The sequence below is a fragment of the Pomacea canaliculata genome, linkage group LG13, assembly GCF_003073045.1.
Source record: "Pomacea canaliculata isolate SZHN2017 linkage group LG13, ASM307304v1, whole genome shotgun sequence".
Lineage (NCBI taxonomy): Eukaryota > Metazoa > Mollusca > Gastropoda > Architaenioglossa > Ampullariidae > Pomacea > Pomacea canaliculata.
Genome location: NC_037602.1, coordinates 7,227,761 through 7,250,823, shown reverse-complemented (window position 1 = coordinate 7,250,823; position 23,063 = coordinate 7,227,761). Strand labels below are relative to the sequence as shown.

At 39.3% G+C, this 23,063-nt stretch overlaps 1 protein-coding gene across 1 annotated transcript in view; it reads left to right on the top strand.

The window, feature by feature from the left end:
* The window catches only part of LOC112553582 (putative molluscan insulin-related peptide(s) receptor), a 43,031-nt gene that overhangs the window by 6,362 nt on the left and 13,606 nt on the right, over positions 1–23,063 (top strand). Inside the window, exons 2-16 of the mRNA XM_025220907.1 lie at positions 1,656–2,198; positions 7,075–7,244; positions 11,379–11,577; positions 12,766–12,864; positions 13,285–13,432; positions 16,715–16,926; positions 17,327–17,453; positions 18,015–18,068; positions 18,339–18,511; positions 19,076–19,246; positions 19,534–19,717; positions 19,965–20,223; positions 21,462–21,546; positions 22,398–22,549; positions 22,808–22,976. Coding sequence (XP_025076692.1) covers positions 1,656–2,198; positions 7,075–7,244; positions 11,379–11,577; positions 12,766–12,864; positions 13,285–13,432; positions 16,715–16,926; positions 17,327–17,453; positions 18,015–18,068; positions 18,339–18,511; positions 19,076–19,246; positions 19,534–19,717; positions 19,965–20,223; positions 21,462–21,546; positions 22,398–22,549; positions 22,808–22,976 — 2,745 coding nt within the window. The remainder of the gene's footprint in view (positions 1–1,655; positions 2,199–7,074; positions 7,245–11,378; positions 11,578–12,765; positions 12,865–13,284; positions 13,433–16,714; positions 16,927–17,326; positions 17,454–18,014; positions 18,069–18,338; positions 18,512–19,075; positions 19,247–19,533; positions 19,718–19,964; positions 20,224–21,461; positions 21,547–22,397; positions 22,550–22,807; positions 22,977–23,063) is intronic.

The following is a 23,063-nucleotide window of genomic DNA, read 5'->3' as shown; positions in this document are numbered from 1 at the left end:
ATGTTTGCTAGCTATTAGGATTTGTTAATTGTAGAGAAAACTGTTGGTTTATCATTCCCTAATTTTACTTTTGAGATGACTGATACCTAGAAAGATGAACTTCTGGCACTTGTAAGAACTTTTGTGGATAGTTGTCCCAGCTGTTCATCATGGTTATTCTTTATGGCTGCATCAAATTTGCTATTGAAATGTGAATATTGAAGGCTCAAAATACTTTTGATCAACACAAAGGGCAGATGGAGATGAAACATAAAAAAGTGTCTTTCACTCCTTGCAATATTTTGTGGTATACTTGAAGCATTCTTTCTGATAAAACTGCTGGATCCTTGATCGGCAAATTGCTAGCTGTTTGTCAGTCTTTCATTCATGTTCTTGATCTTCTTCCAAAAATTTCACCAGCTCATTCAACAGTGATCAAGGAGCTTTGCATCTCAGTAATGCACGGGCTTACTGTGCTTGTAACCTTGACCCCTCCTTTCCTCAGGTCAGGTCATCTCTAGCTTGGTGATTGCCCTGGGAGTCTTGTATCCTGGTGTATCTTTCATTTTCTCTACCTTGAGGGCACTAAGAACCCTAGATGTTCCTTGTTATGACCTGTCAGAAAGACATTCATTCACTTCTCGGTCTTTCTGTCACTGTTGTGACATCCACTCTCCTGTTTCATCAGGCTTTTTTTTTTTTTTGACTGATCATCAGTGCGCATACTTGTAGTCTTGAAGTCTAATCCACTGTAACTGTTAAGGACCACAGCCCTGCAGTAATAGTGATATAATAGTATTAGCGGTTTCATGGAATTGACTAGGATTAAACAAAGGTTCCGTATCTTAAAGATCAGAAGTAGGCAAGGGCAATTGACATGTAAAGAAGACAGTGTCAGTAAAGGTATTGAGAGATGCTAAAAAATAACTTTGTGGTAAGAACACCCATCAGAAGCAAATCCTACTAATATACACTTTAGCTGTGTGGATACTTCTGTATCCTGATAACATTTTTGTGTCATGCCCATAAAATTGCTTCATTTAAAAATGTGTAGTAAAGTTTTGACATTTCGGTTATAGTTAAGGGCTGTTTTGGGTGTTGTTTTTTTTCTGCTTTTTGTGGGAACGTAACCTGTGTGTGAAACTTATTTACTTAAAATTTTCTAAGGGGGAATGCTTTTGCAGTCCTGCTATTTAGAGTGGGTTTGCAGCATGTTTTTATGTTGTTGACGTTTAGTCTGCTGACAGCAAAACCACCACCATACTTCTTTTTGACAGACTGGGCAGGAAGTGACTCGTGGCAAATGCTAATCAGACAAGTGCCATTTTTCTGTTATTTTAAAATACAAGAAAGCGCCTATCTTCTTCTAAAATCTGTGTTTACGTGCATAATTTCTTCATCTTTTATACTCCGGGACACTGTTGCACATAGTGACTAGGGTAAGAAGGATGAGATAGGTGTGAAATTTCTTTTGATATCAGTGTCTGTTGCACATTTTAGCCATACACTAGAGTTTAATGATGAAACCTTAGATGGTGGTTGAAGTTGCTGAAAATTTGACCAGTGACAATGATTATTTAGTCAAGCAACAGCTGTGTTCAGACAAGGCATATTACACACTTAGCTTATGCATATGTGATATCTTCTTTGATAGACTTCCTTTTGTCTTCTTCCAGCATGCCGAAGCATTGATGTTCGCAACAGCGTGGACGGATTAAAAAAACTAGAAAACTGCACTGTCATTGAAGGCAAGTTGCACATCCTGCTGATTGATCATGCTGAACAAAAAGACTATGACAAGTTTCGCTTCCCCTTGTTGCGGGAGATCACAGGTCATCTCCTGCTGTACCGCGTCTACGGTCTGAAGACACTGCGCCATCTCTTTCCCAACCTGACCGTGATTCGGGGCCAGGATCTCTTTTACAACTATGCTCTGGTGGCTTATGAGATGCCAGATTTGGAGGAGATTGGCCTGATCAGTCTGACGACCATCATGCGTGGGGCAGTCCGCCTGACCAAAAATCGCCGCCTGTGCTATGTGGATACCATTGACTGGTCTCGCATTGCAGTAGGGCTGAAGACTAGTGACCATCACATTCAGGATAACAAGGATGAGACCAAGTGTGTCAACTACTGTCCAGATTACTGTTCATCAACCACCTTTCAAGGCAAGGAGTTACGTCGATGCTGGACTGCCACTCACTGCCAAAAGAATCTGGGTGAGCATAGAGTATATTAAGTTTTTTTTTCCAAATCTGCTTCCTGCTTATTACATTTTGAATGCACCTCAATGATTTTAACTAACAGTAGGCCATTTTCTGAAACATTGTTTTCCTTTTTAATACAATGGGAATGAAATTAAAAGGTATTTGTCTCATGAGAAATATTATTTAAATAAAATAAATGTAAATGTATTGATGTATATTGAAGAATTTGCACATAGATATTGAGGACACAGGTAAAATTTAAATTTCGCAGTGATCTTGCAGTGATTCAGGGATAGTTTCCAGTGTTTTTATGGGAAGTATTGAGTGGGTTCACAAGTACTTTTAAACATAGTACAAGTCATTCAGTTCATTTTAGTTTTTTTAATTGCTTGAATAACTTTTATAACCTCAAGGGCACAGTAAATGCCAATAAAAGCTGAGCATCACCACTGTCTCAGGCATGCATGGTATGATGTCTGCCATGTAGCAGCTTTTTAGAGACAGCAGCTTCATTATGAAGCTTTAAAAAGAATAAGTAGTGTTAAAAAGATACACTAATCTTGGTGAAATATTTCATATTCTGCTTTTTGCACACTCTTGAACTCTACCCATTTTGTACTTAGAAGGTGATTTTTGCTTGCAAGAAATTGCAATTTCTGTGATATTGTATGAAGACAAGTCAAAAGATGACTGCTGCATGGACTTTTAGGTTTTCATGTTTGTCTCTTTTCACTGAAACCATCTTTAAGCATACACTTTATGAATTTATTGTTGGGCTTTGTGCACATGAACACTATTCTGGATATTCTTTCCTTTAAGAGTTGAGTGTAACTAGTTTAAATACAAATCTGGGTAGGGATTTGTGGGGTTTTCGTACATTCATATTTTCATTGCAACTGTGTATGAGTTTATTTTTTATTACTCTGCTGTGTACAGATCTACTTTAGTTATCTTTTTATGTATGCATTTGATTATTTTAACTATTCAACTGTGTGCTTGTTCATTTCAGTTATTCATATTGCTCAAATATTGAGAACCTGTTTTCAAGCAGGGGATATGGAAAATTCACAAGATTCTTGAGTAAAATGCCGACTTGACACAGCTTCTGCATTAAATTAGAACACGAAACACCTATCTTTTTTGAAAGATGCAGACATTCTGATAAAAATACTCGTTTGAAACCTTCCTCTCAAAATCCGTGATAATCGTGTTAGGCAGTTCACAAACAGATCTTGATGGGATGGAAGAAGCGGGGTTGGGGGGTGGGGAGGGTGTGTGTAGTCGTGATGGTGGTGAAAATTGGCCTGAGTGCTAGGGAGCCGTGACTGCACTCTCATCCCAAACGTTGGCGCCACATGCCCTTGGGCGCGCTCGAGCCGAAAAGTCCGGGAGACACACACAGCGCTCCTCCGCCGCCATGGTGGCCGCGCGACGAATTGATGCGCGCGGGAAGGTCAGTAGCGGTCATCGACCTGAGAGAGAGAGAAGGAGGAGGGGAAAGGGTTTGGCAGGATTTGCACACCTAGCGTGCACGCTGGGCCGCTGGTCAGCTACTCTTCTCTCACACACATTCCTGCAGGAGTCCTTGCGTGACTGCATCAATGAAACGGGTTTTCGCTGCAGCTACTAGATGAGACCCAGACATGAAAGAATCTATCCCTTAATAATTTTTTATCTTTTTTTTTTCGGGTGTATGTGTGGGTGGGGAGGGTAAACGGTGGTGGGTAAGTTAAGGCAGTTTACGGCGTTGTACAGCAATGGTGGGCATGTGAAGACAGATGCTCCAGGTGACTCCCTCATCGGTAGACAAAATACTGAGACAAACTGGCAGGAAAAAAATAGTCAGGAAGACAAAAGCGAAGTTTTAAAAAAAATCGATATCGAAGGATAATTTTATTGGTTTTATTAGTGTTGTCTTTTGACGCTGCAAAAAACTATATATAACAAGTTATGGCAACGGCCATTTAAAAAAAAGTGGTTTCAAAGTTTAATTCAAATTAATAGTCTTTGTCGATCCGATTTCTGGCATCGCTAACAGCACTGATTAGCCAGTTACTAGATATTTTCCGAATTTTTGTCCCTCGGCATTGTTTTAATTAAAAGAAAAAACGGATCGTTCTGTTCGTTTGATTGTAGTAAGCGCGTGAAATTGTAACTGAAAACGTGTTTTTCTCACCTGTCCTGTACACTTCCACATTAATCTTGGAAGTTGTGAACGTGGAATTATCGCGAATGAGGGGAGAGGAAGAGAGAGAGAATCTAGCCATTTTGCTTCACACAGATGTTAGAATTTTATTGACATTTTAACTACGGGGGTTGTAACTATGAAGCGAGGTGAATAGTTGCCCCGGGAAAAAGTGGGAAAAACAAAGACAAGTGGCCTATCTCCGAAGTCGCTGAGACAAAGTTTTCATGAATAAACAAATAAACAGATAAATCTTTTAAAGACAGTTGCTCTGGCCTGTTTGGTTGGTAGCGCTTACGTGCACACAGACATACACGGTACAAAGCAAGTGGAGGGCGGAGATGAAGCACAAATGGCTGTGTGAAAGAAGGCACCTTTAGAACACGTAGCGGTCGGATGTTTCTAGAAGACTGATCACAGCATTTCACTGGGACAAGTTGGGGTGGGATGAGTACCTTTAGAGCAATAGTTCGGGGGGTCATGGCAAAGACCGGACCGTGACCTTGTTGGTCGAACGGGCGTTCACACCAGAGAGTGCGCCAAAAAAAAACAACACCTCAAGGATAGATAAAAGACTGCGATCTGTACGGTGGGGTTTTATGTTGCTAAGACATCTTTTACATGATGCGACTGCAAAAAACTGCTCTTTGAAATGTTATTTTTACGCAGCCCCTATTTTTTTTTTACCGGTCCCTCTTCCCAAAAGAAAAATTTGTTAAAAGCTCGACTGTGCCCCACTGTAGATAGCATAGTTGTGTAGAGCTGATTAAAAAAAATTGTTTGTCGTTATATGCTTATTCTTGATTCTAAAGCGCAGAATAGTTGCAGCATGCATGACCCTTGACGGTGAGGGGGTAGGGAGGTCCACAGCGCGCTCTGTCATTTCAACTACTGAAACATTGGTGTGTGTTTTGTGTGGGTGGGTGATGAGCAAGGTGTTACGCTGACAGCAATTACAATTTTTATTAAGGAGGTAAGAAGGCACACTACAGGATCGTATCTACACTAGTTACCATCCCTACTCCTCCTGACAGTCCATTTGACAAAACAAGAGCACGTGCATGCGTTTGGTCAGACAGTGGAAAGGCGAACATGGCGTGCGTGGGCATACAGGACTCGCCGAAAGACCTGTAGAATGGCACGATCTATTTTCGGCAATGACCTCAGCAGTCGACATTATTTTAACTCGGTTCTTCAAATTCTTGGAAAGCCGCGCGTGCACGCTCGCGCGCGCACACGCACACACGTGGGGTGAGATAGACTGAGATATGTGGTGATGCGACAAGCAGCTACTGAGTATTCGCGAATATTGTTTTATGTCTCCCTTTTGTATTTATTGTTGAAGATCGGACAGTACCCATTTCAACCCTTTACCATAAAAGCCTTGAGTTATTCAACGGTGCGCGCCTTGCACACGGGGGTTTGAGATTCAAAGAAAAGTATAGCGTCCTCCGTCGGGACGGGAATCGGGGAAGGGAGGCTGTGTGACGTCTTGTGGCGGCTGCCCCGCGCTCCGCTCCAAGTCAGTTTCCAGCAGCTAGGACTGGGCGAAAGGAGGGCAAGTTATATGACCCAGCAGACACTGCTCGTTTCCAGCTTAGACTTCGCAGAGAGCGAGAGTTGGGTGGTGGTGGTGTGGTGTGTGGGGTGGTGGGGAGGCAGGCAGGCGAGTGATGTCAACAGAACGCTTGTTGGTATCGATCTGTTTTGCTGTGGCCAAGCTTCCTCCCGTTCTTTTCTCCTCACACACCTCTCCCCCGCCCTCCCTACCACCCCTCACCCCAACCATGTCTGTGCGGCTCCATCACTTGCAGACGCTTTTGCCCAGCAACACTTTTGACGCAACGCTGGCGGTCTCGCACAAAGTCCAGCACATGCGGCGTGGAGCGGTTTTTTGACGCATCGCTTGTGGCTTGCAGAAAGTCCAGCACATGTGGTAGTGGGTTTTTTTGTTTTTTGTTTTTTGGTAGGAAAAGGATGCTGTGAGGCTAGTGGCTGGTGCCCTGCACACTTGCATCATACCTGGGTTGGGAGGGGGAGGGAGGCAGTGATTGTAGATTACTAGATTGAGCCGACCTTTTGCTTTGCCAGACATGGCATTGTGATCAAGATGGTGACCAGTAGGCAATAGGCCCAGGGAGGTTTGATGATTTTTTTTTTATAATGAGGTAGTAGAAAGGATTGGCCTTGTACTCATCTCATTGCTGTCAACAGAGGTTGTGTTCAGGCAAAGCAACTGACACCTGGTGTTGTCTACCAAGAAAGAACAGCATATCAAAGAACCCAAAGTCTCCCTGTCTTAGTGATAAGCGTTAATTAACCATTGTGCCACTGCAGCACCCAAAGCAGTGGTTTATTCATATTCTTTGTCACTTTGGTTTTTGATTTGGGTTTTTTCTTTGTGTATGTGTATTTTTTTTAATAGGCAGTACCATCATTAGATTATGACACTAGTGAACTGTTGATATGCAACTGGTCAATGTAAACAAATCTTGTTGCTTCTGTGCAGTAACTGACATAGTGGATAGTTGAAAAACAGATTATTCATGTCAACCTTAATTTTAAAAAAGCAACCCCCCTGAAAAAAAGACCAGAAGTGCCAAGAATGAGTAATAAACTATGGATTTACTGCCTGTCTCTGTTGGTAGGTCAGTCCTAAATGATGCCATTTGATGTAGTGTGTGGCTTTCTATGTGTTTGCAGAGTGTAAGTGTGGCTCCAACATGAGCGCATGCGTGGATGGTGGCACCGAATGCTGCCATGAATACTGCGTTGGAGGCTGTCATGGTAAAGATCGTGAGAAGTGTGATGTTTGCCGCAACGTCTACTACCAGAAAAGCTGTCATCCCAGCTGCCCCCCATTCACCTACATGGTAAGCAAAAAGATGACATCCTGAGCTATGAATACCCAGGGTTAATAGTGGTCACTTATAGAACTTTGTGAGCTGTTATGGTTGGGTGAATAATGAGAATTTGCATGTGAACATCAAATAGACAGCGAGGAGGCATGCATGTAAACATAAATTCTGCATGAGAATGAGAGAAAGAGAGAAATAAAAGTGGGAGGCAGTGGTTTGTTGAGATGGGGAGAGTGTATTGGAAAGGAAATTGGAAAGACCTCAGGTTTTTGTTTTCCTCTGGCCCACAATCCCTCCTTTGATACCTTACCAGTGCAATTTAACAAGTGAAGCCATAGAGGTTTGTGATGAGTTTGTGATAATTATTTGTGAGATATTTGATATGAACAAAATATTGCAGTCCTCTCAGGCATCAGATTTGATTATTTTGTGTCATGTACATAATTTGTGAAAGGTTGAAGGCATTAATTATTCTGTGTTCCTTGATGGATTGTCAGGGATTCTATTTTTATGTGTCTTGCTTTGACCCTGTTCTTGGATATGGCTGGTTTTAACTGACCATGCGCCATCAGACTCTGTTCTTGGATAGGGCTGGTTCTCAAGGATGAGCCATGCTTACTTAATATGGCCTTGATTTTTTTTTTTAAACACCAGCAATGTCAGCTCTTTAAGTTGTATATTTTGCTTGCAAATCTGTTCTGCTATTGTGCATGGGTTTTTATTTATGATATTTGTTTAAAGCAACACAGATACCAAGGTCATTTATATAAACAAGCAGCATGGTTGACTGAAAGTGTATATAAAAGCTGATTGTGGTGAAAATGTTTTAATCTATTGTGGATTTCACTAAAGCTGTAAAAGAAAAAATAAGTACTGGGACTTGTATATGATTGTCTACCTGGGAATCTGATGAGCTGCTTGGGAAAGATAAAGCATTCGTGTTGAAGTTACTTAAATTCAAGGGGAAAGTTCTTCGAAGGTTTGGACCATGTTGTCTTTTGTAGTACAAGGTGCTAGTCATTTTTGAGAAAGGGACATGTAAGGTGGTATGGAGAGTAGTAGTGAGCAGATACTGAATTACAGCATGTGGAACTTCATGGACTATAGTTTATCACTATGTTGTAAAACATGGAAAGAGTGCAATGACTTGACTTTTTTACCCCACTTTCTCAAGTGGAAAGCGCTTTTATTAGAGTTTTGATGTGAAAATCAGATGATCTTGACAGGAATGTATTATGTGCATTTTTTCTCATCTTGGCAGTTGTTAGTGGCTCCAAGAAAAAAAATTAAGAAGAAAGGTAGTTCTGGATATCATTTTTGTGACTAGTACCAAAGAAATATTTTTTCACACTCTATACATTATTGTGGGAGCAAGTTTTAGCTTCAGAAGTGATCTTTGATTATGGCATCCTTTTTGTTGCTAGTGCTTGTAGTTTTCCCTCAAGAGTATGAGATATATTAACAGAAATGAGACAGTAGCAACATTCTTTTTTTAGAGCATTTTTATTTTATTTGCTTATTACTATTTTGTGTTAATGTGGGAACCACGCACTAACACCATGGACGTGTATAGGTGGGCTGATGACTGCTGAGACTAACGCTGAGCCTCTTGCAAAGTTCTCTGCTGTTAGTCTCGGCAAGCTCAAATCGCGAATGTGACTAAACTGGAAGCTTTGTGCACACCAGCCTCATTCTAGTAGTTAACTGAAAAAAATCATCTGCAAGCAATCAGTTAATACAAATTCATGCCCACATGCGGTGGAATGTTGTGAGTACCATCTCTGCTGTGACATACATTCTTTCTTTGTATGTGATGCTTGTTTACAGGGTTGATATGATAATCCATGGTTTTCTCTGGTTACTTGTATGTATTGCTCCAGTTTTCTCCACTCTGTGTGTTTTGTGCAATGTGTGTCTGTATTCATGACAGTTCATTTGATATGTATGCTTGTGTGCCTGTATGTGAAGCACTTTGAGTCTGGCTGGTGCTGTAGAAAGGAGCTATGTAAATGCACTTATTACACACACACACGCAGGCGCGCGCGCACACACACACACAGAGTCTCAGTTAAGATGTCATTTTAATGTGCTTGAGTGGGGAGAATTATTTGCTCAACTTGATCAGGAATGGTCTGAAATAATTTGAAAGTATACCTGGCAACTGGGTGAGAGATGATTGACATACAGCACAGCATGAGGTTGGTTTCTCTACCCAGGGATTCACCCATTGGGTATGGTACAATTCTTGGGTCTGGAAGTCATCCTGTTTGTCTTTTTTGTAGTATTAGCCTCATGTTTTGCACCACTTTTACATTCATTTCTTTTGTACATTTCATATAATAAGTCAGAAAATATATGTAGGGCTTGTCTTCAGCATCAGTTAGCTGTATGTGCAACCTGTGTGCATAAAATATTTTCAGAAACACTTCTAAACATCATGAAACATCTTCAACACAATAATAATGGCACAACAAACTAGTTCCTGCATTAATTACTTTAAACCATCCGAACTTTGGCAGCTCATTCATTTAAAAAAAACCACTGGATCAAACTTTCTCAGACAATTTTTAACTTGGAAGTGAATGTGTTTTATTTAAACAATTGAACACATTTGCCCCATTTCGCTACCATAATTGTCCTTTAGTCGCTCCACAATCAGGCAGTCAGAACTATGCTGCAAATCACCAGCTTCCAGTGAGCTGAGCACAAAAATGTTCTTCTTTCTTTAAATCTCTGATGTGCTTCAAATTTTTAATGATATTTAGTGTGTAAAAAAAGTAATTGCACAGTCAAGGGCATTAAGGGAATTTCCTATCATGTTACCATGCTTAATGATTTTATCAAATAACTCGTTATAATTGACTACAAAACCATTTACAGCATCTTTTTTATATGATAATTGCTTTATGATGAAAGTAATTACTGATGCCATTTTTATATATTTTTTACTACCCAGTGAAACTGGGTTGTTTTCTGTGGTCAACTCTTCCAACTATGATTTTATTGTCAACGTTTAATCTGCCACCTTATTTGGAGTCCTGCATAATCCACTGTGTAATTATCATGAATGGCATCACTGAAGGGTAATGAAGAAACATTTGTAAAATGTTTCAAGTGAAGTAACAGGGTGGCATTTAATCTTCTGGCAATGCATAACAACTTTAACTGCTGTTGGGGGCAAGGCCAAGACAAAGTCAGCTGCTTGTAATTAAGCTTTCACAGGACTTGCTTCTCTTCTCCCCTCGCCCCCAGTTGGTCCCTGTCTGGCTTACCCCCTTAGATTACATCAAAATTTGCTCTGCATAATAGTGTTAGGTTGCAGTTTGCTTTAGGTAGTAGATTTTTTTTGGTTCTCTTCAGTTGGAGCTTCCCAATAACATTTTATAATGAGTAAAATAAGCATTAAATAGACCAGCCAGACAATAGGTGAGAATCAGACAAATGGTATGAATTTGCATAGGTATCACTCCCCATTCCATCCAACATCTGACATAACCAACTCACCCACCCACCCCCCACACCCCACACACAGGCACATACTAGTTTCTGGCTTCCTTGTTTTGGAGTTATTTGGGATGTTGTAATGATTTCTTGGCAGCAAATATCCATGCAAAATTTAGTCCTTTCAAATCAGTTTCCTGTTTAGGTAAAACTTGCAACATGATGGATGAAAAGAGGCATGACTGATTTTTGACATTTGCCCATAAAACCTGAGCACATACTTGTTTTGTTAGCATAATCAAAGAATTAAAATTAACAAAAAAATCTCACTTAACCACAGATTTAAGTGTCCGTTAATTTGCACAACCTGAAATGAAACTGCCAGTACTCTCTCTGCCTTCTTATAATTTACACATAGGAATAAAAGTTGTGGAATATTTGCTCCAAATGTAAGAGACACACTAACTTAAGAAGGTTGAATGAGACTTTGCTAGTAGAAGGCAAAAATGAGAGCAATTACTTGCACAGGCATATTTGTACATGTGCATATGCATTTGGATGTTTATGATGCATTTATAAACAGGCTGCTACCAAATGTATATATGCTATAGCTGTGACATGTGTTTCATTTATGGAAAAATTACACAAGAATTAAGTTTGTTGGTTGCATGACAGAATAAATCTTCATTTTTATTTTCTGACATGAAGTTTATGGAACGGCGCTGTCTCACTGAAAATGAATGCCTAAACCTGACGAGAAAAGGAGACAAGGCCCCTAAGTGGAAGTTGATGGCTGGCAACAGCACTGCTCAAGAGCCCAACAGATGTCTGGATGAGTGCCCCACTGGTTACACTGCTAATGAACAGGGCACACACTGTATCAGATGTAACAGGTCTTGTCCGAAAGGTATGCTACAGCAAATGTGCTTGCTTCTTCACCACAGTTCCTAGATCTCTTGATATATAGCTGTCACCAGCATTTTACTTTATTACCAGGTTTCAGATCTGTCAACCAGTTGCAGTGTTTAGTACTATTCATTGCTCTTATCACAATAGTCTTTTGATGGGAAATTAGAAGATGTGTGTAGGTGTGCATGCATGTGTATGCAACCAGATTTTGTTGGAATAGTCCATCTGCCATGTTAGAAGCTGCATTGAAAGCAGTTACCTTGTGAAAATGATTTATGTGGCATTAACTGGGAGAGAGCAAAGTTTGCATGTTGACTTTAGTTGATAGCCAACACTTGTCAATAGTGTGGGGAACATTTAGAAAGGAAGAGGAACAGAATCATAGGTCAAGGTCAAAGAAGCTGCTACTGAAGGCATTGGAAGGTGTGGTAGAACCACTTGTTGATCCACTGTGCTGTGGTACAAATCACTGATCTTTCACGACTACTTCCCTAAAGTTTTTGCATGTGTCATTTTGTGGTCTCTGCCGCTGTCCAGAACAGGCTGTACCATCACTTGGCCCTGGCAAGTACAGCAGAACTACCTGTTGGTCTACTGTGTGCTTGTAAAGACCATTGGTCTGTCACTACTTGGCCTCTGAAGCTTATACCTGTTACACTTAGTGGTCTCTGCCACAGTTCAGTGTAGTTTGTGCCACTGTCCATTGTGGGTTGTGTCACTGCTTACTGGAGATTGTGTCACCATTCATTGGTGCCAGCATCCCAAGGACAATCATGACACTGCATTGTTTACCATTGTTGTAGTTCATTTCTTTAGACTTGTTAAAGCAAGCTCCTCATCCTGGACACTCCCTCCTGCATGAAGGGGGTGTTTGTGTGTGTAGGGGGTGGGGGGAAGGGTGTGTTGCACTAACTGGAAGTAATAAAGGCTAATAAATAGCTGTTTGTTATTTCATCATGTAAGAATACAGAATGCTTATTCTTGGTTATCTCAACAGATTTAAAGGGAACTTAATACCCTCTGGATTCTAATGGTTTTAGTTGGGGGTTAGTATTGGTAATAAAGCTTGATAACAATGTGTATTGTAAAACATATATTGTAATATATAAAAAGTGTGTCATAAGCAAATTGGAAAAGAAGAGGCTATTTTTCTATGGCACTGATATGTGTATGTGTTTGTGCACAGAATGTGTGGGCAGGGTTGTTGACAGCATTGAGGCAGCCCAGACGCTGAAGGGCTGCAACAAAATCCAAGGTCCCCTGGAAATACAGATAATGGGAGGCAGTGAGTTGGATGTTTATTGGTCTGTATGTAACTTAACATGCTATCATCTAACCAACACATTAAGCCAACAAAAGCTCTAATCACACATAAGAACTGCCTTTATGACTGTTATTTTATAGATACATAGGGCAGTGGAAAAACACTTTAACTTGGCAGGGATTGAAAATCTGAATGCTTCACTCTTTCTAAAACCAAATCGTTCATTGTAGTATCAGAAACTTTTCTGTTCCAAGAAAAAATGGAAGCCTAGTTTTCAAAAGAGCTTAAAGTGTGTTAGAATATGGAAAACCTGATAATAGTTCTTTCTTTTTTTTTTTGGTTTATGTGCATTCTTATGTACCTACTTGTATACTTGTACGTTGGCAGACAAATTTCAAATGGTATCTTTAAAGATGACTAACAGACTGATTTGGTGTGCAGGTAGCATAGGTATAGAGCTAGAGGAGAGCCTCGGTGCGATTGAAGAGGTAACTCAATATATTAAGATTGTTCGCTCGTATGCACTTCTCTCGCTTCACTTCTTCAAAAGCCTGCGCATCATTAATGGGGAAGTCCTCGAACACCAACAGTGAGTAGCTGTCTTTCTGTTCTGCTTAATGAAAGTAGTCACAATCATTTACTCATATATAGTGTGATATTGGAGTTTTTGCTTTTAATTAAGTTTTTTCTTTTTATAGCTGCAAGTATCTATTTTCCAAGAGTTTAATGACAGTGATAAATGTAGGTAGTAGCAGTTAAAATGTTATTTCCTGTATATCACTTTGAAATGTGGGTTTCTGTGATGTGTAGGACAATACAAGAAAAACAAAAAGAGCAGGCTTCTATCATTTCTAGAAGTAGTGATACACAACATCAAAGGTGTGAAAGTTTTCTCCCTAGTTCAGACAAACAAAATCAACAGCTCAGGATTATGAGTTAACCTCTTTAACACATGATCCAAAAATAAGGCAAAATTTTGCCTGTGATTTCACTTCAAGAGCGTATTTGAGGATTTAAAAAACAAAGAGTAATTATTACATACTTAAAATGACAAAATCTACAGACAGTAGCGGATTTTTTTTTTACTCCATTTTTTTTCCAGGTGTGCTAGTGTCCAAATTTTTTCTATCTGTAGCCCCAAAGTTTGATAATTCTCTAATTTTTTAGGTGGAAAAACAGAGAATTTATATATCATCATTAGAAACACCTGTATTGTTTAAACTACAACAAATAAGGCTACAAAATTCGGTAGGATTGTTCATGGATATGTAAACTATTTGCAGGTTGTAAATCTATCAAAACATTTACTCAAAATTTACAGGAAGAGAAAATAGATAAAAATCGAATTCAAAACATTGTGCATGCATACCACATCTAGCTATAAATTCTAAATCCCATTATTGAATATATAAGAAGTAAAAATTATACAGCTATAAGAAATTTGGTTCACTAATTTTTGAAAGGAATATACTTAACTTTAAGGCAGCCCCTTCAACCAAAAACTGATCATGTGTGTGAAATAAACTCAAAAACAAATATTATAGGCTTATTTATTACAGTTCTATAGATATATAAGAACAGTCAAATTTTTGGATTGTAGTAGATTGAAAAAATGTAAACCATCTATCCTTCAAATAACAGCATATCATTACTGGAATAATGCAAACTGTACAGTGAAACCTACAGCAGATGACACATTTAATAATAAGTGGGAATTTATAAAGCACAATGGCTAAAGGTGGACTCGTTGCACTGAACAAGATCACAAAATAGTTACAAAGTTTTCCAACCACTTGAGATTGGCTTGCACAAGACGATAAGCTTGATATTTTGATGTCCTGAATGGCAAGTTTAAAAAACGATGTCACTAGTCATACACCTCCCAAGAAAGGAAGCAGCAAACAATGCAGCACCATAAGCCATATCAGCCACCCAAGCAAAGTCATGCTAAAGGTTAGACAACTGCATCAGCACCACTGCAGAGGAACTGCTAGTGGAAGAACATGCTGGCTTCAGACAACATAGAAGCACAGTTGTGCAGATCTGTCACATCCATACAGAAAAGCATCTGCAGCATCAGTGGGACCTTTACCACAACTTTATTGACTTTAAAAGGCATTCAGCAGAGTCTGGCACAAGGGGCTATTGCATATGATGCGAAAATTCAATGAAGGTCTTGTTCAAGTCACCAAAGCACTATATAATACCTCAACAAGTGCAGTACTCCTGGATAACATAATAGCAGCTTACTGTCGCACCACAGTAGACATACATCAAGGATATCCCCTATCACTGGTTTAATATCTGCTTGGAGAACATCATGCTTGAAAACCTCCACGACCATCATTCATTTTAATTGGTGGAAGGCCAATCTGCAACCTACACTTTGGAGACGACATAGATCTGTTAGCAGGCAGTAACAAAGAACTGCAAGACCTCGCCAACAGACTGACAGTTCGAACACATGGAATGGAGACCAGCACTGAAAAGAGCAAATTTATGATCAGTAGCAACAGCAAAGCAGAGATCTATATGAACAGAGTACAGCTCGAAGAGGTAAGCAGCTTCAAGTACTTGGGAACCACCCTGTCCAAGGACAGCAGCTCTGTGCCAGATATCCACATCAAGATCGCAGTTGATAATCTGGATGGGTTCTGGCATAACCGTCAGGTTCGCTATCTAGTACAATCTTTACAAATTTCTGGTAATATTGATCCTGCTTTACAGATGCAACACGTGGATTCTGCTTTCTAAAATGTAGAGCAGAATCCAGGCATTCGAGAACAAGTGCTTGAGGAGGCTGCTCCGGAACCAACGTCTTTGTATGAAACAAGATTGCCACACACTTAGGACACCAGGAACCTCTACTTTCAACAGTTAAGCAGCGTAAATTGGTCTTCTTTGGCCATGTGACCTTGCATGTCTTGCATCCTTAAAGTCATCGTGAAAGGCAGTCAATGCCATGATGGTCATAGAAAAACAGGCTTACAAACATCATAGACTGTACAGGACCCCAAAATATCGCCCAAAATAGACTGGAATAACGGGGTCTGTCAGCTGCCTTATCTATCCTTGTCTTCCCTCGATGACAGGTGCTGGTCAAGGAACAACTGACTGCCTGGCTTGTCTATCTGTGTTGCACATTGCATGGTGGAAAAATAAGCCTAGTCCTACTGTGCTATGTCATTAATTTCTCAGCTTTGAAAAAACACTTTGCAAAAACTGTGATTATGGTGGTTGTAATTGATTTTTTCTTCAAGATAAATGTTATTTACCTAGGATATTCTTGTATTTTATAAAAACACTGTCTACATCGGCAACCTCAGGCCAGCATCATCAGCCATATTGAACTTTTGGCATGGCATGACTTAAGTGGTAGTCGACTTTGAATTGCTGGCAAGAGGGGTAGTCATAGGTAACTGCAAAGTTCTAGGTATTGGTTTGTTCAGCAGTAAACAAAGTTTCCAAGGATACATGGCATACCAATGTTATTTTAAACAGATTTTTAATGGGCTACTACTATATTTTTCAAACGAGAATTTTTCTCCCAACTCTGTGGAATTTTCCAGTGGTACTGTTTTTGCTTTGTCAAAAAAGGCTGCAGTCAGAAAGCAAGTGAATGTCTAGGGTAGGTGTTTTTGTCTGCAGCACACAAAACAATAAGACCCCAAAATAAAATGAAAAATGCAACAGTAAGAAGTCCAATCTTTAATTTCTTGTATTTTTCTCACAATAAAAACGTATTATGTACTGAAAAGCAGTTTGAAAATAATGTATTTGTGCATTTCTGTGTCTGCCACTAGGTGACTGCCACTACCTTGTATATGGGACTCCATTACGGTGACTTTTAATATTTTTGTTTTACGTACAGCTACAGTCTGATTGTCATGGACAACACAAACCTACAAGAACTCTTCACAGAGGAGGTCACGAAAAATTTGAAGGTGCTCAACGGACTGGTGTCTTTTCATAGTAATCGAAAGCTGTGTTTGCAAAAGATTCATTCGCTTGTTCAAGACCATCTCCACATCAATGCTTCTAGTAATGACATTAGTACAACAACAAACGGAGACCTTATGCCTTGTAAGTGTTTGTACTAGCATGCACAGCTTTGTTGATCCCTGTGTCCTCCCTATTTTTCGCTGCAGTGCAGTGTTATTTTGCTTAATGGGCAGGTTTCCAAATTTTTTGTTGAGGCCTTAAGAGCTTTTAAGGGCTTTTGTGAATATAGAGGAGGAAGATGCATGTTTATATTTGTAAGACCTGTATTTAAAAGCTATATGGTTATGCTGGTGCTAAGGGTAAAGAGAGGAATTTTTCTGATGCAAGAAGTATCAATACATTTTGACCTTTGTGAGTGATAGTCATTCTTTTAGATCATGCAAGTTTTATTTGATGTTTTTAAAAAATAGAACAGTAAAAAATATTGTAGAAGAGCGATGAAAAGATATTGTAACACCTTTTTTTTTCCTGCTAATGACAGGTTACATCACAAAATTGAATTTAAGAGTCCAGAAAATCATGCGCAATGTTGTAATTCTGGAGTGGGATAAAACTCCTTCCGCAGATCCTCGTCAGGTGTTGACTTATATCATTAACTACAGACTTGTGTAAGTAGCCACTTGTGTCTTGCACTAGAGTTATACAAATAGCCATTTTACTTCCATCATCAACCACAGAGTTGTGTAAGTAGTCATTTCCCTTTGTGTCATGGGCTAGAGTTATGTAAGTTATGTAGAGTTATGTAAGTAACCTTCTTGTATCATCATTACAGAGGTGTGTAAGTAGCCATTTTAATTGTCATTGGTTGTAGAGTTGTGCAAATAGCATTTTTACTGCGGGGAATAATTATTCATTCAAATTCATTCAGCCTAGGGAATTGCAATATGCTTTATCTCTGTAAAGCCTTTAAAAGCCTTTGCTCTAAAGAGATTTAGGTTTTTTTTGTGTTTTGTTTGTATGGTAGTCATGGGTCTCATTGGTCTATGAGTTTTACAGAAAAAAGCTGTTTTTGAAAAAAATATTTTAAGCACATCTACACCTTTCTAAGGGTGTACCAGGAATGGTATAGTATTGACTAGGTTATTCTGCCTGTGCAGCATACCATGACACTTTAAAGAAGAGTTTGTTTTCTAATTTCCAGGCTTTTGGGGTTGTTTTTTTTGTTACAGAGATTCTGATACAGTGAACATCTATCAGGGGAGAGATGCATGCTCCAATGATGTGTAAGCAGCCAGATTTACAAATATTATTTTGTTGATTCTAGAATCTAACATTGCAATGAGACTGACTGCACCAATTTCTCCCTAATGAATTTCAAGTGTCACTCCTAGTTAAACTAAACCATGTGCTAACAAGTGCTGCAAAAAAATGGTGTAAAATGAGATTTTTATGTATGTGTGTTTGTGAGAGAGAGATGAAATGTGTCCATGTACATATGAGTAGGAAAGTTATGTATGTTTTGTGGATTCCACATGTTTATCTGCTGTTTCTAGGTGGAAGACCGTTGAAACACCAGCTGACCCATGGGGGAACTCAAGTGTTGCGGGTTTGGTCCCAAACCTGAAGCCATGGACCAAATATGCAGCATATGTACAGGCTTACATGCTGAACACAGCCAGTCACCAAGCATTATCAGATGTCATCATTTTCACCACAAGTCCAGACTGTAAGGCTTTTACAGTGTTTGAGAGCTTTGCTTGCATTAAAATATTTTCCTCTGTTTAAGTGCATGTGTAATTACCTTATTGCTGTTTGAGAGTATTGCTGTTGTCAAAACATTTTCCTCTTTTGTGAGTGCAAGAGAGATAAAGAAAAAGAAAGATGTTTATTATAAACACATCTCTTCAGTCAATAGTACACATTTTTTTTTTGGGTGTCTTGCTCATAATAATGGACAAACACAAAGTAAAAGAAAATAATTGTGTAAAAAGTGGACTTAACTAAACAGACTAATGGAATGTAAGATTTTATCAGCCTGCAGATTCTTCTTAAGCAAAGAGGCAAAGTGGAGGAAAGATGATGAAAAATTTATTTGACATCTTTTCTGCACGAGATTTAAGTTTCTTGTGAGAGAGGTGACGTCGAGTTCTCCTTACTCCATTTTTAATCTGATTCGTAGAAAATGTGATGTGCGGCATTTGTGAGACCTCTGTTCACTGAGCCTTTAGTGTAGTGTGAAAGAAATATACCTTATATTGTGAAATATATTTTGAGTGTTTTTCTATCCCAGTCCCAACCAGCCCAGTGGATCTGCATGCTGCAGCTGAGCAAATGGGAGAGCTGCATGTAACTTGGAAAAAGCCAAAACAGCCCAATGGCAACGTGACCCACTATGTTGTTTACTGGCAGCTGCAGGAAATCAACAGCAAACCCTTTGACCAGCGAAACTACTGCACAGACCGTAAGTTAAAATCACCTGTTCACATGTAACAAGGAAAGGTGCCATAATGAGATCATTTTGCAAAATTTATCTTCCTATTAACATAATTCCTACATCAGATCTTGCACCGGTATATATGTGCATGCTAGCATGTGAGTCTTTATTTTTTGTTGCAAGAGCTTATTTCAGCAAGGGTGCAAGCATCTGGTCAAAATGTTTCAAATCAAAGGCATGAAAGAGAAAGAAGGTGAGAGAGAAACCTTTCCATATTTGCATAAGGTCTAGATGCATGTTTTGTCTTTGTGCAGCCATTGATGCATCAAACACTAATGGCAAGCACCCTGGGCAGGAGGAGAGCAAGAACACTACTCAGCAGTCCCCAACTTGCTGTCAGTGTCCCAAGTCCTCAGAAGAACTCATTGAAGAGGAACGAGAACGCCAGATTGAAATTGAATTTGAAAATTACCTGCACGACAATGTCTATTGTAAGAGGTGGGCAGTTAGTGTGGAAAGATTCAAGTAGAAGAGAGAGGTGTAGGTGCAAGGAGATTCAGGTGCAAGGCAAGGGGGAATAAGAAGATTTAAAGAGTTTGAAAAAGAGAGATGAGATGAACCCAAGTTCCTGACCTTTTCAAAGTGCTTCTTTGTCATGGTTTCTACATTTTTTTCTGCAGTGATGATTGTTAACCATCACTAACTTCAAATATACCTTTATTTGCTTGTTTGTTTTGTTTGGCAGGGCGGACTCCCTTCCACTTGAGATTGACCAGAAATATAATCTCACTATGTTGACCCGCAGAAAACGGCAAGCACACTTGGGGTCTTCTCCTTACAGTAGTGAAATGAACCAGCAAGGCACTGATAACAGCAGTCCTTTACCTTCACCAGCTGTCAATGTCTCCAATGGCACAGAAGAAGGTGCTTACCTGTCAGCGGTTATATATGACATGGAAATTGTCCTTACAAACCTAGGACATTTTCAAGAATACAATATTGAGGTGTGTACAGAATTGTTATACACATTGTTTACTTGGTGTTTGCTAGTTCCAGTTGGTTCGTTTCAAAGTAATCTGTTGTTTGGAATCTTGATTGTGTTGCTAACTATTGCAGTTATACTTAGCATTGTACTTAAATGTTTAGTTTTGTACATGAGTGCTGGTGTCATGTCACATACGTGCACCTCGGTTCAATCATGCATGCATCATGACATTCACATGACATTGTGTTCTACCTCTCAACACAAAACAGATCTGCCTCTATGGGCCCTGTCTACTTTAATATACAGACAGTTATACCACTTAATTCTCAAACCACTTGCTTTCCTCAAGTTCAAGCACATCTCCAACATGTTTTCTGGTCATAATTATAAAAGGGATGAAGTCTCCTTCCCTGACTACAGAAAGGTTTTCTAACTCTTCTGTTTTATCCAGACAGATTCTTTTAACAATAACATCCACCCTTCACTGAGATTTTTTCCATGAATTGTATGATCATAAAATGATACTGTTCATATCCTCAAACTCCCCAGCCTGAGCTGCAAGATGCTCTGGTTTATGGTTATATACGTCCATAATACCCAAAGTTGCTAGGGTTCACATACAGCTATACTTCACCTGAGACTGATACCTCGCTACGAAGCGTTCAGGTCGGCACTTTCAAAAAAACTCTTGCCTTATTTCAGTTGTTTGACTAATGTATGTGGCAGAGGGTACCCAAAAATCCTCAAGTGTTTTCGTGCACAACTCGCCCTACTGTTAAGTCCTGATCTTGACAGCCTAAAACTGACTTTTTTCAATGACAACTGAAGCCATGATTGACATAAACCTGATACTCAGGTATGCTCATATAAATGTAAAGACTCCCTATAAAGAGAATAAAATCTTCATGTGCACACCATGAAAAAAAAGGAGAGAAGGAAGAGATATTAAACCAGTGTGCCTAATTGCATGTATATCTGCATCTGGAGCTACTTTTGCATATTAAGTTGTCATACTCTTGTGAATGGTTCAGATGTCAAAGATCAGAGGATCACAAACTCAATATGCGAAGGTCGGCCAAATTTACAGAAGGCATGGCTATACACTACTGTTGAAACATGCTGATACATATTGGCTTAATTGAAAGAGAAATGGTAGCTTCTGTGCTTAGTAAGCTGCATGAACTTATGTAGTGTACACAAACACACATGTGAAAATTAGTGTATTAGCTATTTTATCACCAATTTGTATGTGTGCAGGTCTTGGCTTGCCATGAGGCTGAGTCTACTGGACCAAAGCGCTGCAGCAGTCGTGCCATTACTGTGGCCAGGACAAAACCATTAGGTTAGTCCAGCTTCTTACAGGTTCTCATGGCATTTCTGATGTAGAACAAGCTTTAGAGACTTCGAATTTATAGAATTTAATAAAGCTAATAACTTAAAGACTTAGAGCCCATGATGGGAGCCAGAGTTGATTAGGAAACTTTTAAAATCATTAGATCATCATACATTTATTGCCCATGTGTGAATTGATGAACATGCATGAACTAATTTTTGTAGCAAAACAAACCTGGTTGATAATGTTTTTTGAAGTCTGTTAACATTATTTTACTAGTAAAAAAAACATATTAGAGTAGGGGAAAAAAAATCTGCCAATTTCTGTTGTGCACTTGCTATTCATTTCCAAAGAAATCTGTACCCAGATTTGTCCAAGGTCTAAAGGGGTGCTAAGTTTTGTCTAATGACTAGGTAAAGCTTAGTACAAGATCCTGTTTCCCAATATCTGTGAATTCCCTCCTCATGTTCTCAAGATACCTTCAAACATCATCATGCACAAAAATTGATCAGAATACTGATGTACACAGATGCCTTTTTAGCTTATTGTCCCAGTTCTCCCAGCTGATGCCTTGAAAATATAAATATATTTATGTATAATACTGACATCTGTTGTTGCCCTGTCTGTGGATGGGGATGTTGGTAGGCATGTATTTCAAGAATGGAAGGATGGTGTTCACACGGATTGTGAAAAATAGTATTTTACACTTCATCATAAAAAACTTGCATGCCAGTAAATCTTTAGCACTAACATGGAAAAAAATAGAACCCTAGAAAGACTTGTGCTTTGATTAAAAAAAAAAAAATTTTATCCATACAATCATTTATTGTGGAAGGAAAAAAATTTTGTCTTTATTGCAGAGAATGCAGACAACATCAATGCTTCTTCAGTTGAAGTGCATCAGAGTGTCAACAGTTCAGGAGAAGTGATGATAAAGTGGGCACCTCCTCCAAGGCCCAATGGTCTCATTATCAAATACTACCTCCAGTATCGTTCTGCTAATCGAGAAGATGTATGTATCAGACTGTGGGTTTCTTTCAATAGTTTTAAGCATTTTAATTATTTTAAGTCTACTTTTTTTTCTTTGGATTTTTTTAGACCTTAGATTACTTTGGGCAGTGATTTCGAGGAAATTCTTGAAAAGTGAAGTGCTATAAGTTATCATAAAAGTTCTGTTTTTCGCCTGCTTTGCGGACACATTTTTTTTTTTTTTAGAGTATCCATATATATACATCATACATATTATACACATACTGCTGCCTGCCAACAGGTGATGTTCAGAAAGGTCTGTGTAAGTCAACGAAAATACCATGAACACAGCGGCTATCGTTTGACCAACATGGAGTCTGGCAATTACACTTTCCAGCTTGCTGCTGTGTCACTGGCAGGGAATGGCTCTTACACTCCACTCATGTACTTTTATGTGCCACCTCCTCCAGGTAAGATGGATATTATGCTGATCTTCTTTTACTTGTGTTGGACTGGGAACAGGAGAGAGCAGTAGCCTTGTTGGACCAGCATAGTTC